The 15,158-nt window shown below is 25.5% G+C and overlaps 3 protein-coding genes across 10 annotated transcripts in view; 1 reads left to right on the top strand and 2 right to left on the bottom strand.

Annotated features, from left to right (window-relative positions):
• LOC132928787 (MAP7 domain-containing protein 2-like) overlaps nt 1–6,274 on the bottom strand; it is a 37,224-nt gene extending 30,950 nt beyond the window's left edge. For 2 of the 8 annotated variants that reach the window (XM_060993670.1, XM_060993678.1), the window contains exon 1: nt 6,146–6,272. In XM_060993670.1, the coding sequence (XP_060849653.1) occupies nt 6,146–6,191 (46 nt within the window). In that variant the 5' untranslated portion in view covers nt 6,192–6,272. Of the gene's footprint in view, nt 1–6,145 lie in introns of all 8 variants that reach the window. The other 6 variants (XM_060993666.1, XM_060993668.1, XM_060993675.1 and 3 more) reach the window with 4 other exon arrangements.
• A 414-nt stretch (nt 6,275–6,688) lies between these two features.
• Nucleotides 6,689–13,475, top strand: LOC132928792 (acetyl-CoA acetyltransferase, cytosolic). Its single transcript, XM_060993683.1, has 9 exons — nt 6,689–7,005; nt 9,328–9,449; nt 9,556–9,668; nt 9,797–9,996; nt 10,455–10,684; nt 10,756–10,944; nt 11,100–11,262; nt 12,744–12,909; nt 12,968–13,475. The coding sequence occupies exons 1-8, from the start codon at nt 6,960–6,962 to the stop codon at nt 12,860–12,862; spliced, it is 1,182 nt and encodes a 393-aa protein (XP_060849666.1). The 5' UTR covers nt 6,689–6,959; the 3' UTR covers nt 12,863–12,909; nt 12,968–13,475.
• A 249-nt stretch (nt 13,476–13,724) lies between these two features.
• LOC132928791 (5'-nucleotidase domain-containing protein 1) lies at nt 13,725–15,058 on the bottom strand. Its single transcript, XM_060993681.1, has one exon. The coding sequence runs from the start codon at nt 15,056–15,058 to the stop codon at nt 13,763–13,765; it is 1,296 nt and encodes a 431-aa protein (XP_060849664.1). The 3' UTR covers nt 13,725–13,762.
• Nucleotides 15,059–15,158: the final 100 nt, after the last annotated feature.

Below are 15,158 nucleotides of genomic sequence, written 5' to 3'. Positions count from 1 at the left end.
ATATAGACATGTTTTTCTCATCATGAAATATAATAATATAATTTAATATTTTAATTGTACAATTATATTAACCTACCTATTATAAAAATATATTTAATACTCTTTACAATAACAAATTGCCAATAATATGCCTTTAATTAAGTTTAGTTTAAGTTCTAAATATGTTTGATTAGTGTTAAATGTTTTTTATTATACAATTTTTGTAAAGTAAGTTTTTAAATTAGTAATTTGCATAAAAAATAAGTTATTATATAAATTGAAGGACAATTCTGTAAATAAATCAATTGATTAAATAAATATAATAGACAATACAATAAAATTAAGTAAGACCACCAAACGTTTCTTAGATAAATAGTCAATGAATTAGTTTATAAATTAGATGTATTTTACAACAAAACCTTTTTTTTAACAATTTTATAACTTGAAGTATAATATTTAAAACCAATCATTAAGTAATGACAATTATGCAATATGACCTTATGAATAATGATAATAAAGCCCTCCCAGTAGTGAAATTTTATTAATTGTATATTTATTGAATCTAGAAAACAAATTAAATTCATAAATAATAAAAATAATGTATAATATTACGTTAAATTATCATTCTAAATAATTTAGATAACTATAGTAAGTTGTATTTTAAGTGTATTTTTTTAAATAATGCCAAGTTTGTACAATCATACTTTATCAGGTGTTTATAAGGTAAATAAACAAAATTACACTTAAACATAGATAAATAAATATGTTTAGACAAGTATTTGTTTATTTAATAGTTGTAGAGTAGTGAATAGCGGTATAAACTGAGAGCAACAAACAATAAACATAACCATTTTAAAACCATAGACATGTTATAAAGACATTTGATTCACATTAGTAGATTCAGAAAACTCACATTATATAAATTTCAAACATTATAGCATTACTTAATTATAACCATACATATTAATAAAATTCAAAATTTAATAAAATATTATCTTAAAACCAACGGTTATTAAAATGTTTGCAATTCTTGGTTTCACAGATGTTTAAGTGTGAATAATACAAAATTATGACATTTGTTTCAATAAAGTGAAAAATATCTTAATAATTAATAATTAGGTATTTAATTGTACTAAAGTAAAAGTAATAATTTAAATATTAGAAATATACATATCTATTTTTGAATTAGGATGTGTATAAATGTATGTATGTATTATTTATATATTTAGTTATAGTATTTCTGTCTCATAAAATCAATCAGTTTACATATATTGTATATTATACATCACTTGAAATTAAGGTTTGACCCAATTGCATCAAAATACTTTAAGAGTGCGTCAAAACACATTTATGCAGAACCATTTTTTTTTTATATTTTTGAGTAATCTTAGAGTAAAATCACCCATTAAAAAAATGATGTTTAAATTATTTTGAGACAATATTTTAAATTGTCTAAATATTGTCTCAAAACAATTTTAACATAATTTAAGTTTAAATTTTTTTTTTTTTTGAAAGTAGAATACAAAACCAAATAACAATAAAATATGAAACCTATATGTCATTCTCTCAAAAATATTATCTTCTATAATTTTTATATTTTAGTTTTAAGATAACTCAAAAATCATAAAAAAATTTTTAGGTGAAAGTGTTTTATCAATGTTATGTTGTGTGTGAGAAAACGAATATTACGCTGACATTCTCTTAACAATCAAATTTTAAAGTTCCAATTGTACACTTAATTTTTAAAAACTCTAAAAGTATATTCGTACTTGGTGTTTGTTCTATTATACTGCAATATAAATTAAGGAATTTTTTTTCTATGATTTACAAATCATAAACGTTCATTATTTTCAACAAAATACATATTTAACATTAATGATACAACTAAAATAAAAACCAAATCTAAGGTATAACAATATGAACAATTAGTTTCATAACTCATTACAAAAGAATTCAAATTTGTTGATATTTGTATTTGTATGTAAAATAGGTTTTGTAAATTTTATTGTTCCCAAAATAACACATATTATGAAATCATTAAAAAAAATAAAGATGATAAATTAGTTATATATTTAGAAAGTGTTTGATTTAAATCAACTTTTTCTAATTAAATACATCACTAATCCCTAAAGAAGTAGTCATGTCTTTATACGTAGTCTAGTCTAAAAATTAGAGAATACATCAGGTTCTTTAGTAGTTTCAATTCTGTGCAGAGCTTGCACTAACGGGTAGATTTAAAGACCAATTTGATCAGTACTTATAAAATGTAAATTTTCCTTATTGTTTTGATTTTGGTACATAATTCATTGTTGGATATGTACAAAAAGAATTGTCATTGAGTTCTTAAAATAACAAAAGGAAAGGAACAGAGTTATTTTAATGGTGTTTTTTTTTTTAAGCGTTTGGTAAAAACAAAATAATTGAGAGTGGAAGATAGCGGTGAAAAAAATGAAGATATAATAAAAGTTTTTTCATCTGTTACCAATGTGATATTAATAAAAGAAAAATAATAAGGTATCGTGTGTTACTTATTAGTGTGTAATTAATATTACATTGCCATTAATATTAATGGCAGTGTTTTTTAACCAGCATGCAAAAAAATATAAAAATGTTGGACAGTTCTAAAAATACCTTAGTACATGCTCTGATTCTATGTTGTTTGATTTAATATTAGAGTAAATTGGCCTTTAAATAAACTTAAATGTAAGTGTATCACCTTTGTTTTCTCTATAGTTTTTACAATATTTTATTTTTTAAGCAAGTTATAAGTATTTTAAATTATAATAATTTACATACTAATAATTCATTTACAAATTAATATATTTATATTAATAATTCTAAAAAACAACAATGAGAAAACACATATAATGTTCTTACTTTTAAATTTGATAAATCACTTTGATATTAAAGCTAACAAAAAATTAGAGCTCTACATATTGTATTAATCGTTAAGGTACGTTTTCCTTGCAGCGTCAAAGAGTGGAACAGCACGGCATCATGACGCCATGTCTAGACGCTTACTGTAGTTTACGCTAAACGCCACGTCTGGACGCTGCAGGCAAACTATCATTAGATAGACAAAGACAATAAATGCAATAGGTCCTTTACCCTGCATAGGTCGTGCGGATTACTATTGTAATCCATCTAAAAATAAATTTTTTTTTCGTATTTTGAAAACAAATGGAATTATTTCATCTTTTCAGTACCTTCGTAAGACATATTGCTTAATATTAATTAGTTTGTTTTTGAATAAGGGTCGCAAAAGTTGTCATTGTTATCGGAGTTCAAAGTTTGTTGGATTACCAGTGTAAACCACGCGATCTTTCACGCACATTTATTTTTTAACCATAATTATTAAAAAACAAAAGTACGAGGAAATCATGAGAATGTTGTTTTATATGGGTGTGTCCAGATCATTTGAAATACATTTACATTGGGTGTTGTGATCAAGAACAGAGTGAGGAATCAACTTAAAATAATTCAACTCAATAAAAATGTATTTTTTTATGACTAAAAGATTTAAAATGTAAATAGTTACAAAGTACTCTTGTTTTTTTGTAATTTTTTTTATAGAGAGCTAAGGTATATGTAAAATACTTAAATATTAATAAGTTTATATATGAATATTATAAGAATTTAATTACATTGAATAGCATTTAATTCAAGAAAACAAATTCTAATAAATTATTATTTATTCTAGTTAAGTTAAAATTCATATTCTAAAGTAAAAAATAAAAATAAAAATTTATTTTCATCTCACTATATTTGTCAGTATGTACTAATTATATAACTATAATTTAAATTTTCAATAAAAACCTAGAACCTATCAAAAAAAACAAAAATGGATTACAATTGTAATCTACACGACTATTGACGTCCCAATAAGGTATGCGACATACGCAAGGTGAAGTTAGGGGGGGGGGGCTAAATTCCTAAAAACGTTTTATAGCAAATTTTTTTAATTTGATTGTTATATATTGTTTCTATTGGTGTTTACAACTGATTTGAATGATTATTTATTTATATGAAACATTATATTTTGTTATATTCTAGGCAAAAATAAAGTTAATACTAATATGTTTATACGCACATACATTTACCCAAAATTTCTGGGGGGCTGAAGCCCACTCAAGCTCCCACCCCTAGTTACGCCTATGCAAACGCGAATGTGATATCCTCTTAATATATACATAAGCTTCTGATAGATTTAAAAAGATTTTTATTCCTCAAATTATTATATACATAACAATAAATAAATACTTTCCTGTTATACAATACTATAGCTTTTATCACAGCTAACTACCTCCATTATTGTGACTACTATAATCTTTAACTATGTCCGTATGTCATGTTCCAATGCCCCAATTTTCAACTATCATTATATTATTAGTTTATGTAATGTGACATTAGGATAAAAATAGCAAAAATTCACCAACATTTTAAAATCAATCAAAATCCAATTTTCTCCAACAAATAATTACCAATGAATCATGTTTACCAAAATACTGTAGTATTGCTACATAAATTTTTTTTATCATTGAAACAAAAATTAAATATTTAGCATAAAATATATCAACATATTTAATAAATATTAAAAGTTTTAGTTTAAAACTATATAAATAATAACTATACTTAGTTATGAGATTTGTAAAAAAAAAAAAATAGCCTGTGATAATAGGAAAATGGAAATTTTGATAGTCTTGGATTACATAATTGTGAAATAGGTAGTCTCATATAACAGAAAAGTAACCATAAATAATGGTACATGAAAAGTAATGTGAAATTTTAATAGGTTATTATACAATATGTATTGCCCATATAAATGTCAGTTTATCTACTAATAAATAACATTTGCCTATTGTACATACTACATACCTATCAATTGAAATACTTTAACTTTTTAAGTACCTACATATCTACCTACTTAATTATCAAGATTATACTTAAATAATTCATATTTAATGATAATTCAATGAAAATAATAGTCATACGTAATTTACAATTACTATAAACAATGCAATAATACATTTTTATTTTGCATAAAGCTGTGTTCAAGACTATACATATGTTTAAAATTATACTATGTTATTTATTTTAATAATATTTATATTTAGGTAGGTACATACAAGTATTTTAACATTTTTACACTTATAAATATAAGAGGTTCATTATGCTATAGAAAGATAATTTAAAAAAATGTATTATTACTTATAACACAAAAAGAACATTCTCTATTGTTCGAATACTTGAGTTTCAAACCAATTGTACTAAAATTATTTGATAAAAATTATAAAGTTTAAAACCAATTATATAACAATTTTAAAACATAATATGTACATACATACATATATTATATTATAGTATTGTTTAAATTTTAATATGATACACTTATGTCCAGTTAAATTAAATGTTGACTATAAAGTTGCTATGGTTACAGTTAATAATATACCTCTGGGTATTATTGTATTTGTTATTGACACAAAATAATAAATGATAATTACAAACTTCGAATAAAAAATTGTGATTTGTTATTGTAAGTGCACTGCTAAGAGGTTAGAAAACAATGTATAAAAAGAGTATTGAAATGCGTGGTAGGAATTTCAATCCTTTGTCAGAATATTGAGTTCTATAAAACAAAGGTTCTTATTTCAAGTCTATTTACTACAATAATATTGTCATATTAGCTAACCGTATCCACTGCCTAGAAGCGATATTTAAACAAAAATTTTTCGACGTTAAGGGGTGGTTGAGTAGGATGAGGTAAGGATCCAATGACATTTCTAGACAATATACCAGGAAACCTATAAAGGATACATCGAAAACCACATTGAGAAACGTTGGGTGAGGTCTCCCAGGACAACCTAACTAGAGTTTGCAGATTGAATGCACAAAGGCTCCACTGTCAAAGGGCCGCGTCCGTTGAGTCACAATAGTTTAAGAAGACCTGGCAGAGCTAGGAATCCAGCAATGAGCATTACTGTTGCTTTTCAGTATTTTCGTACTGATAAGTGAACCCTTAACCACGGAGGCGGCGGCGGACGGGCGTCCGCATTGCGGATTCCCGTTCCGGCCGCCCGCCCATCATTGGGGCACCGCATCCTACGTCCGCGACCCTTCTTGACAGTCGATAGAAATCGTATATAGATTAAAATTTAACTAAATTTACCTGAATTTATCGAGGGATTGGAAGTCACCCTGACGAACTCTGCCATTTTTCGATACTGACTGGTCCAGAAATTTTGGCAGTGCCGCCACGCGAGATATATCAGAACGGACGACGACTAAGCGTACTGATAATAGAACCGTCAGTGTTCCGTTTACGGCATTTATAATCGATGACAACGACAATGAAAACCGACAAAAAATTATGTATTATGGCAAGATTCGGCGAAAAGCTTAGAAATTAATAAAGACAATACCAGCTATAATTAGGAAAAAAGTCGAAATTTTAAAGCTATCGATGCGTTTGGTTTCCTCTTCAACTTATTGTACGATAATAATATAATATTTTTACCCGGACCGTCTGATATAATCATGTAACCATTGTCACAAACCGGGGCCGATACAATAATTTTACATACCTATTATCGTTTTTGTGTTTTGACGATAAGACTGTTATCAACTAACAGTTGTTTTTACGTTATCACAATTATTGATGACGTGTGTGATACTACGGCGTTTTAAAATGTTAATAATTATCGTATAAATTTAACTTTAGCTAGTGCTTAATGTTAAGTAGCTGGTTGTATTTAACTATTACCTACAGTATTATTTATATTTTTTAATTTTATAATTTGTTAATTAGTCTTTAGTGTGACTAGTTTTACTCACTTACTGTAATTAAGTGTAATTTTATTGTTATCTCGATTTTGTTTTATATAAATATCTGTACATTTTAAAGAAATTCAAATAGTCTTGTGTTAGACTCATTGAAGTTTACAGCTCAAGTTTAAGTAGTTTAATTTAATAACTCGTTTAACATGGCTAATGAAGTATATATTGTATCTGGTGTTAGGACACCAATAGGTAAGCATTTAAATTATCATTTGATTAAGAAAATTTATATTAGAATTGTCTTGATTTTTAATGATAAGCTTTATAAATTTAATTTTTAAATTTGACTTTAATAATTATTTGTGTAAAATAAGAGTAGTTATGGTATATTTACCAATTTTTAAATTCACCAAAATTATGCTATTGTAATTAAATACAATTTAATTAAATTATTTTGTTTAATATACTTTTTGTATCTATTTATTTGTTAGCTAAATATAAATATATAAATATATAATAAGCAATTTATGCTACTTATGTTGTAAGTATGTTTTGACTAAGTGCTTAATTGAATTACATACTTAGTATTAATTTTTGTTTGGATTCTTAATAATGAATAATGATAGCTGATAGGTATAAATTTTATTTTTAACTTCAGAAAATAATAAAATTTATTACATTTTGTTTTATTTCACACATATTACAAGTTGAACTATTTTTATTATTTTAAACTTATTTTGATAAATTTATATTTTTTTTAGTAATACATAAATTTACAATCTGAATTCATATATTCACTAAGAATAATTTATAAAAGTATTTAATAAATCTATTATATGGTCATATACTATTATTTGTTGTGTTTATAAATTATAATATATAGGTGCATAATATTCCTATTTTTTTTTTAATGTAGTATTCTAGGGACAATCTGAAATACCTAAAGACAAAAATTATTTGTTTTGTATGGTCTTATAACACTATATTTAATTACCTTAATTTCTATAAAATAGATGATTTATAGTTATTTCACAGTATTTTAAAAAAAAATTTAATAAATATATTTATTTATATATTTTTGAATCATAGGTATAATAACTTGTATATTGTGTAATTATTTTTCACTAGTAAATTTACTTCTGTAGTGAATAGTAATAATCTGTTGATTCAATTTTTAATAAAACAAATTAAATTTTTAGTAAGTATTAAAAAAATGTTAAGAAATATTATTAAAAAAAAATATTTTACAGTTACTATGTTATTAAATTAGATATCTTAATAGATATAATCTTACTATTTTTTACCTATAAGTACATAATATTTTTTTTAGTAACTAAAATAATTAATATTTATCTTTCATTACTTAACTATAAAAATATTTTATTATAAAATTTAGAAATTATTGATAGGTAAGTTAAAAAGTGTAATGGATTACCTTTATTGGCCATTAATTCTATTTATGTTTATTATTAATGAATCTACAGATAAAATAAAAAAATTATATTATGTAATTTAATAAAATTCAAATTTATTTTATGATTAATATTTTTGATTATTAAACTTAAGTATCTAGTTAATATAATTACTAATAAATTATTGTTAGATTTATACCAATTATATCAAAAATTAAGAAATAAAATCTATCATTAAGCTATACCTATTGCAGTAATTTGAACTTTAAGACAACTTCACGTTTGCATGCAAATATTCAAATTATGTTATATAACAATTTAACCTCTTATAGTTATCATTATTAATATTCTACTAATAAAGAATACCAGATATTACAATACATTTTACTAATATTTCACTCTATATTATATAATAAGTAATATTTACCTATTATGTATATTATTGATAAAATATTTTATTGTTATTACATAACAGGACAGAATATTATTTCCTATTACATAGTATTTAATGGCATTTATTGAATACAACAAATATATTGATGTATATATATATATATATATATTTCTTTAATTAAAATATGATTTTTACTATTATTTTGCATTCTAATGCAGAGTTATACAATCACTAAACATTTAATAGACCAATAGTGGTCCCTCAACCGTGATTTTAGTAGCTCCTTAAATTAATCAATTTCTAATGCAACTTGGCATTAAAATTTAAAAACAATTTAAGTATTTTTCTTGCCTAATCTTTAGAAATGTATTAATATTCAAATAACCATTTTATTTCTTTAATTGTAACTATAATTAATAATGTATTAAATATGTTGATAAAAGTACCTACAAACTATTACAGTATAAGTTACAACCCAATATTGCAACTTTTAAAATTAAATAAACAAATCAATTAAACAATATCTATATTATAAAAAATATAATAATTTATTATCCACTATTTGGGGACTTGTGGTTTATGATAACATAGTATTAATCAGGACATTTTTAAATTTAAACTGACATTTTTTTTTCATGTGTCATAAGTTATGGGTGATATATGATATATTACATCAAGATATATATTTGTTTGATTTAATGAACAATTTATGACAAGTTTATAATTGGTTTCTAATCAAATAAAATTAAAGTTATTTATTAATTATAGGTTCATTTGGCGGATCATTGTCATCTTTGAAGGCTCATCAACTAGGCAGTATAGTGATTTCAGAAGTACTTAAAAGAGCTAATGTAAATACAAATGAAGTATCCGAAGTTATTCTTGGACAGGTAAACAAAATATATAATATCTCATGTTATTAGTATTTACTATTTAGTGATAAATATGTGAATACAAATATATAACATGTATGCTTTATTTATGAACATTTCTTAGGCCCTTACAGCTGGACAAGGCCAAAATCCAGCTCGACAAGCTTCAATAAATGCTGGAATTCCAATTACTGTACCCGCTCACGTTATCAACATGCTCTGTGGATCAGGATTGAAGTGAGTTGAAATTTAAAATTATTCATAAACATTATTTTTATATTACCTACATAAAAAACTAAGCAGTAAGTTTTGTAGGATAAAAATTCTTTAAATTATATGAAAAAGAATAGGTGATTGTTTTCTAGGGCTGTGATTCTTGGATACCAGGCAATCAAATGCGGAGATTCTTCAATTGTCATTGCAGGTGGCCAAGAGAGCATGAGCAATGCTCCTCATGTTGTCAATTTAAGATCTGGGATCAAAATGGGTAACACAGAATTGAAGGATACGATGCTATGTGATGGATTGACAGATGCATTTGACAACATACACATGGGAATTACTGGTAAGAAATATGTATTTAAAGAAATGTTTTATTTTCAAGTTAGTTGAATTATTAAAATATTTACTTAATTATTACGGGTTATTTCAAAAACGCAAAAAACTTTTTTGCAAAAATAGAACAGTTTTTTATGATATAATTATTAGTATTTACCTATCACATGTATCTTATAAATTTGTCTAATATACAAAATTTTGATTTATAATTAAAGAAACTGACATATAAATTTATTATTTAATATAAACATGAAGCTTTTTACTAGATGTTTGAATAACTTACTACCTGGAAATATGTAGTAGTTATTTTATATTGTCTGTTTCATATAAACACTTTAAACTTGGTTTAGTGTCCTTTTGGATATAGAAAATAAATTATTCTTATATTTTTAAGAATTTGTATTATATATAGTTTATATAAATTAATTAATTAATTAAATTTATTTATAAAAATTTTCTTTTCAGCTGAAAATATTGCCGAAAAATATAATATTTCGAGAGAACTTCAAGATAATTATGCTTTTGAGTCTCAGAAACGGACTGCAGAAGCTCAAAAAAATGGTTACTTTAAAGATGAAATAACACCAGTTGAGGTGAAAATACGACGGAATACCATCATATTTGACACAGATGAATATCCAAAAAATGATACTACTTTAGAATCATTATCTGCATTGAAACCTGTTTTTAAATCGGTAAGATTAAAATAAATTAGGCATATACTTATTATTTTAGAAGTAATTTGAATGTTTTTGTTTATATTTAGAATGGAGGTGTAGTTACAGCTGGAAATGCATCAGGAATAAACGATGGTGCTGCAGTAGTACTTCTAATGAATGAAAAAGAATATATAAAACGAAATTGTACACCATTGGCTAAAATTGTAGCTCATGCTGAGTGCGGGGTTGATCCAAAAATAATGGGTACTGGACCAATACCTGCTGTGCTTAAGACGGTAGGTGTAAACAATACCTAATTAGTGCCAAAAGTAGTTTTAATAATACAATATATAATATATTAGCTGTAACCTACAAAGTATACAAATAGTTGTATGGATGTTTAACATACCTTACAGTGAGTAATCAACTAAAAATGTTATTACATTCTCAGATTGAAAAGGCTGGTTGGACAATGGATAGCGTGGATATTTTTGAATTAAATGAAGCATTTGCTGCACAATCAATAGCTGTAGTTCGTGATTTAGGATTAAATTCAGATAAAGTGAATATTTATGGGGGTGCAATTGCACTGGGTCATCCAATTGGAGCATCTGGTATGATTATTGTTTTAATTATGTGATAAACGTTTATAAGAAAATTATACCCGCATGTGTTGTCTCTGTATTACTAACGTACATCATACCAAATTTTCATTCAGCAGAATTAATTTCGTGTTGTTTGCTTTAATATTTGAGTAAATTTACTTATCATGAAATTTAAAGGTAAGAATAAAGTGAGTTATGAACATTTTCAGACTTGGGTAAAATACTTTTTAAAAGTATTTCAAATATATATTGTGAATACTTCCAAAAAAGTATTCAGAATATGTATTTGAATACTTTATGATAATAGTATTCCCAAGTATTTAAAATACTCCATAAAAAGTATTTTAAATTCAACATTTCAAATTGGAAATCCACAAAAAATAGTATAAAACAAAATAATATATTACTATAAAATATTTTGAATATAAATACACACAAATTATAGGTGCTTATAGGGTTATATACAAGTACAAAAGCAATTTCTATGACAGAAGAAGTAATGAAGTTATTTTTAGTGTGATTGGACGGTAAAAAAGTATTCCAAATACTGTATTAAGAATATTTGTAAAAAGTATTTAAAATACTGTATTCCGAATACTACCCAAGTCTGAACATTTTAAAGTCGTAATGTTTTATATAGCTATAACTCACTTTATAATGATATAATACCAATAAAAGCATATGACATATCTTAGATAATATTCTTACCTTTAAATTTGATGATAAGTAAATTTACTCAAATATTAAAGCAAACAACAAAATGAATTCTGCTGAATGAAAATTTGCTATGATGTACGTTAGTAAGACAAAGAAAACACTTACGGGTATAATGTCCTTTTAAAATATAACTGAACTGTAATATAAAGTGTATGTTGAAATGTTTAATGCCGATGATAACAACTAATTATCATAATCCAGAGATAGTAAACCTTTCTATATCTTGAGTCAAATAAAACATTTTGGTTTGATTCTCTCTATGTGTAGGGTTACCATTTTTTCAAAATTTCTATGAATCATCTTTTTTTGGACTGTCTTGTGTTTTATTAAAAAAGTGTGAGTGTATCATAGGTTCACTAGTTCTATCATGGCCTACACATTTTAAACATATAGTATAATTAGCTTATATCAAATGATTATTAATTATAATATTTGATCAGCCATTCCAAATATTATATTAACAATTAAAAACAGTTTTATTTTCACAAAAGTATGTTCTTATAACTATACCATTGTATAATTTATGTTGAATTAATTAACAATGTTACATTATTGTGAATATTGCATGCATAGTCCATGGGCATAAACTATTGATTTATATTTAAACCTTTAAAACAATTAATAAATAACAGTGTCAGTTATACTAAATTAATATTTCCTAGAAAAAAAAAAAAAAGCTCAGTATTTTTACAATTGTATTATATATGGTATAATGTATATGCTTTTTATTAATTAAATTAATTTGACTAAATTTTGTGATCAATTTAATATAGGTGCTAGAGTATTGGTAACTTTAGTACACATCTTATTGAGGACTGGCAAAAAACGAGGCATAGCATCCTTATGTGTTGGCGGAGGTATGGGTATTGCTATTGCTGTTGAGACATTATAATCACTAAATACTTAATTGTTCTCTATATAAGAGGACATATCCAGACTGTAAGTAACAGTTTAATTTATGTCCAAAATTGTTATTAATTCCCTATATTTGTTGCAGGTTGTATTATTGAGGGAATATATATTGTGCATCACCTAACCTAATCAAGGAAAATTAGTTTTGCTGGAATCAGGGTTGATAATTTTTTTCCAATCTTGTTTTTTTATTTAAATTTAAAATGATTTTACGCCAATTTTTTTTTGGTATGACCAAGTTTTTTGTGTTTATTATTGTTAATAATTATTTCATTTTAGATTATTACAACGTTAATTAACATTGATATATTAGATATTTATTGAAATTTATATTTAAAAATGTTATCCTGTATTCTAAGCATAGTATTTTTTTACTAAATACACCAATCTATTTAAGATGTTTTTAGTTGATGAACTTAATATGTATACATTTTTTATAGAAAATAATTTAATATGTAATAATTGGGCATTCATACTTTATAATGTAGAATTTTACTTTTTTTGTAATATCAACGCCAGTATAAAATTATACTTAGATAATTACCTGAATAATATCATATTGTTCTTATCAAATATACCAAATGTGCCAAATATTCTTTTTTAAAACATTGTCATGCATTGTTGTAGTTCATTTTTATTGTTAATTACTATCTACTAACCTAATAATAGATTTATATTTTTTATAACTATGAGGTAACTTGTTTAATTTGATTTATATAATTAAATACAATACGTAAATAATTATTAAATATGCATAGTAAGGAATTTTACACTAAAAAAATAAGTAACAACTTTGGTTATAGATTCAGTAATGGTATTATTCACAAATTAATGCAACACCATTTAGTTCTAAAAACAATTTATTAATGTATTTATATTATTACTTTATAATCTTGTACAAGCTGTTGGGTATAAATGGAAAAAAACCATTACCATTTAAAACCACTTTACTTTTGGTAAACGGTGTAAACTCAAAATGTATGGGCTTTTTTGCCAAATGCTTTAAGGATGGAATACAAAGTTTTCCATGATTTGCAATAAACGAAGTCCAAATGGACATATCTCTCTTGTCACAGTCGACTAGATATGAACTCCATTTGTTTGATCTTAACATTTTATTGTCGGGATTAATATCATTATCATTCGAATCTAGTTTCATTTCTTCAACAACAGCTATAGTATCTATACCAGAGAACTTTGCAGGTGCTACAACATCTTGCAATATATTATCGCCAACATACAAGCACTTTGGGTTAGACTTCCCAGTTTCTTTTTTAAATAAATCATGTAATTGATTCCAATTACCTTGACTATAAATATTGTTAAATTGTATATTTTCCACAATATCACATTCGTTTAACATTTGAGAGTCTGTGTTATAGAATGGTTTATTCGCAGTGAAAAATCCAGGTTTTCTTGAATAAAAAACAGCTATGTCAAATAAGTCTTTCCAGTTTTCACCTAATGATTGTGTAGCTGTGAAATTGGCATAGTCGACATGTGATCCCGATATCAGGAAAACTTTTTTAGTTTGTTTTAGTTCTTTAAGCCAGTTGAGCACATAGTCAGGACATTTATTATAATATAAAGAGGGAGTCGATTTCAAGTATGGAAAATAATCACCAGTATTTGCTGAAAAGTTCTCCCTAGAATACATATAGATCAAGCCTTTCAATACATCAGGCCAAACACTATAGGTTTGAGGGCGAGATACATTATCAATGCCGTCTATACAACGACCAAATACAAGCGACACAGGAATATCGAAAAAATCAAGAAGTGGTCTAATTTTTTCGGACATAGGTCCGTTCCAAGTTTCTAGAAAATTTTGTACAAACACATCGGTCACCGACCACGTCCTGTTCGGACCATACACAGACACGATTTCTTCGTCGGACATGAACTTTGTGCCGTGGGCTGCTCTCAATATCTGACCAGCACCATTGATTTTTAGAATGTTTCCTTTTTCAGCATCCAAAATCAAACCCCTCTGAAAAAAATCGAAATCTACCGGCTGCCGCAGATGATTGGCCGAGTAATTGCAATTTTTTATGAGATAATCGATTAGTACGTCATAAATCATCTGTACCATGGGCCCTATGCGATATTCGCATATTGTGTTATCCAGGTCGAAACCGATGCAATCGTAGTCGGACAAATTGAACGTCTCCGTCATCGTCAGTAGATAAAATTCGAGGTAAAATTATATACAAATCAGTCGACGCGTTCCAGGCGTTTCAGCTAAAACAGCTACCAGATATGAAATTATGAAGGTA

This window comes from Rhopalosiphum padi, chromosome 4, assembly GCF_020882245.1.
Source record: "Rhopalosiphum padi isolate XX-2018 chromosome 4, ASM2088224v1, whole genome shotgun sequence".
NCBI classification, from domain to species: Eukaryota; Metazoa; Arthropoda; class Insecta; order Hemiptera; family Aphididae; genus Rhopalosiphum; species Rhopalosiphum padi.
The sequence above is the reverse complement of the archived record's forward strand: the minus strand, read 5'-3'. Positions and strand labels throughout refer to the sequence as shown.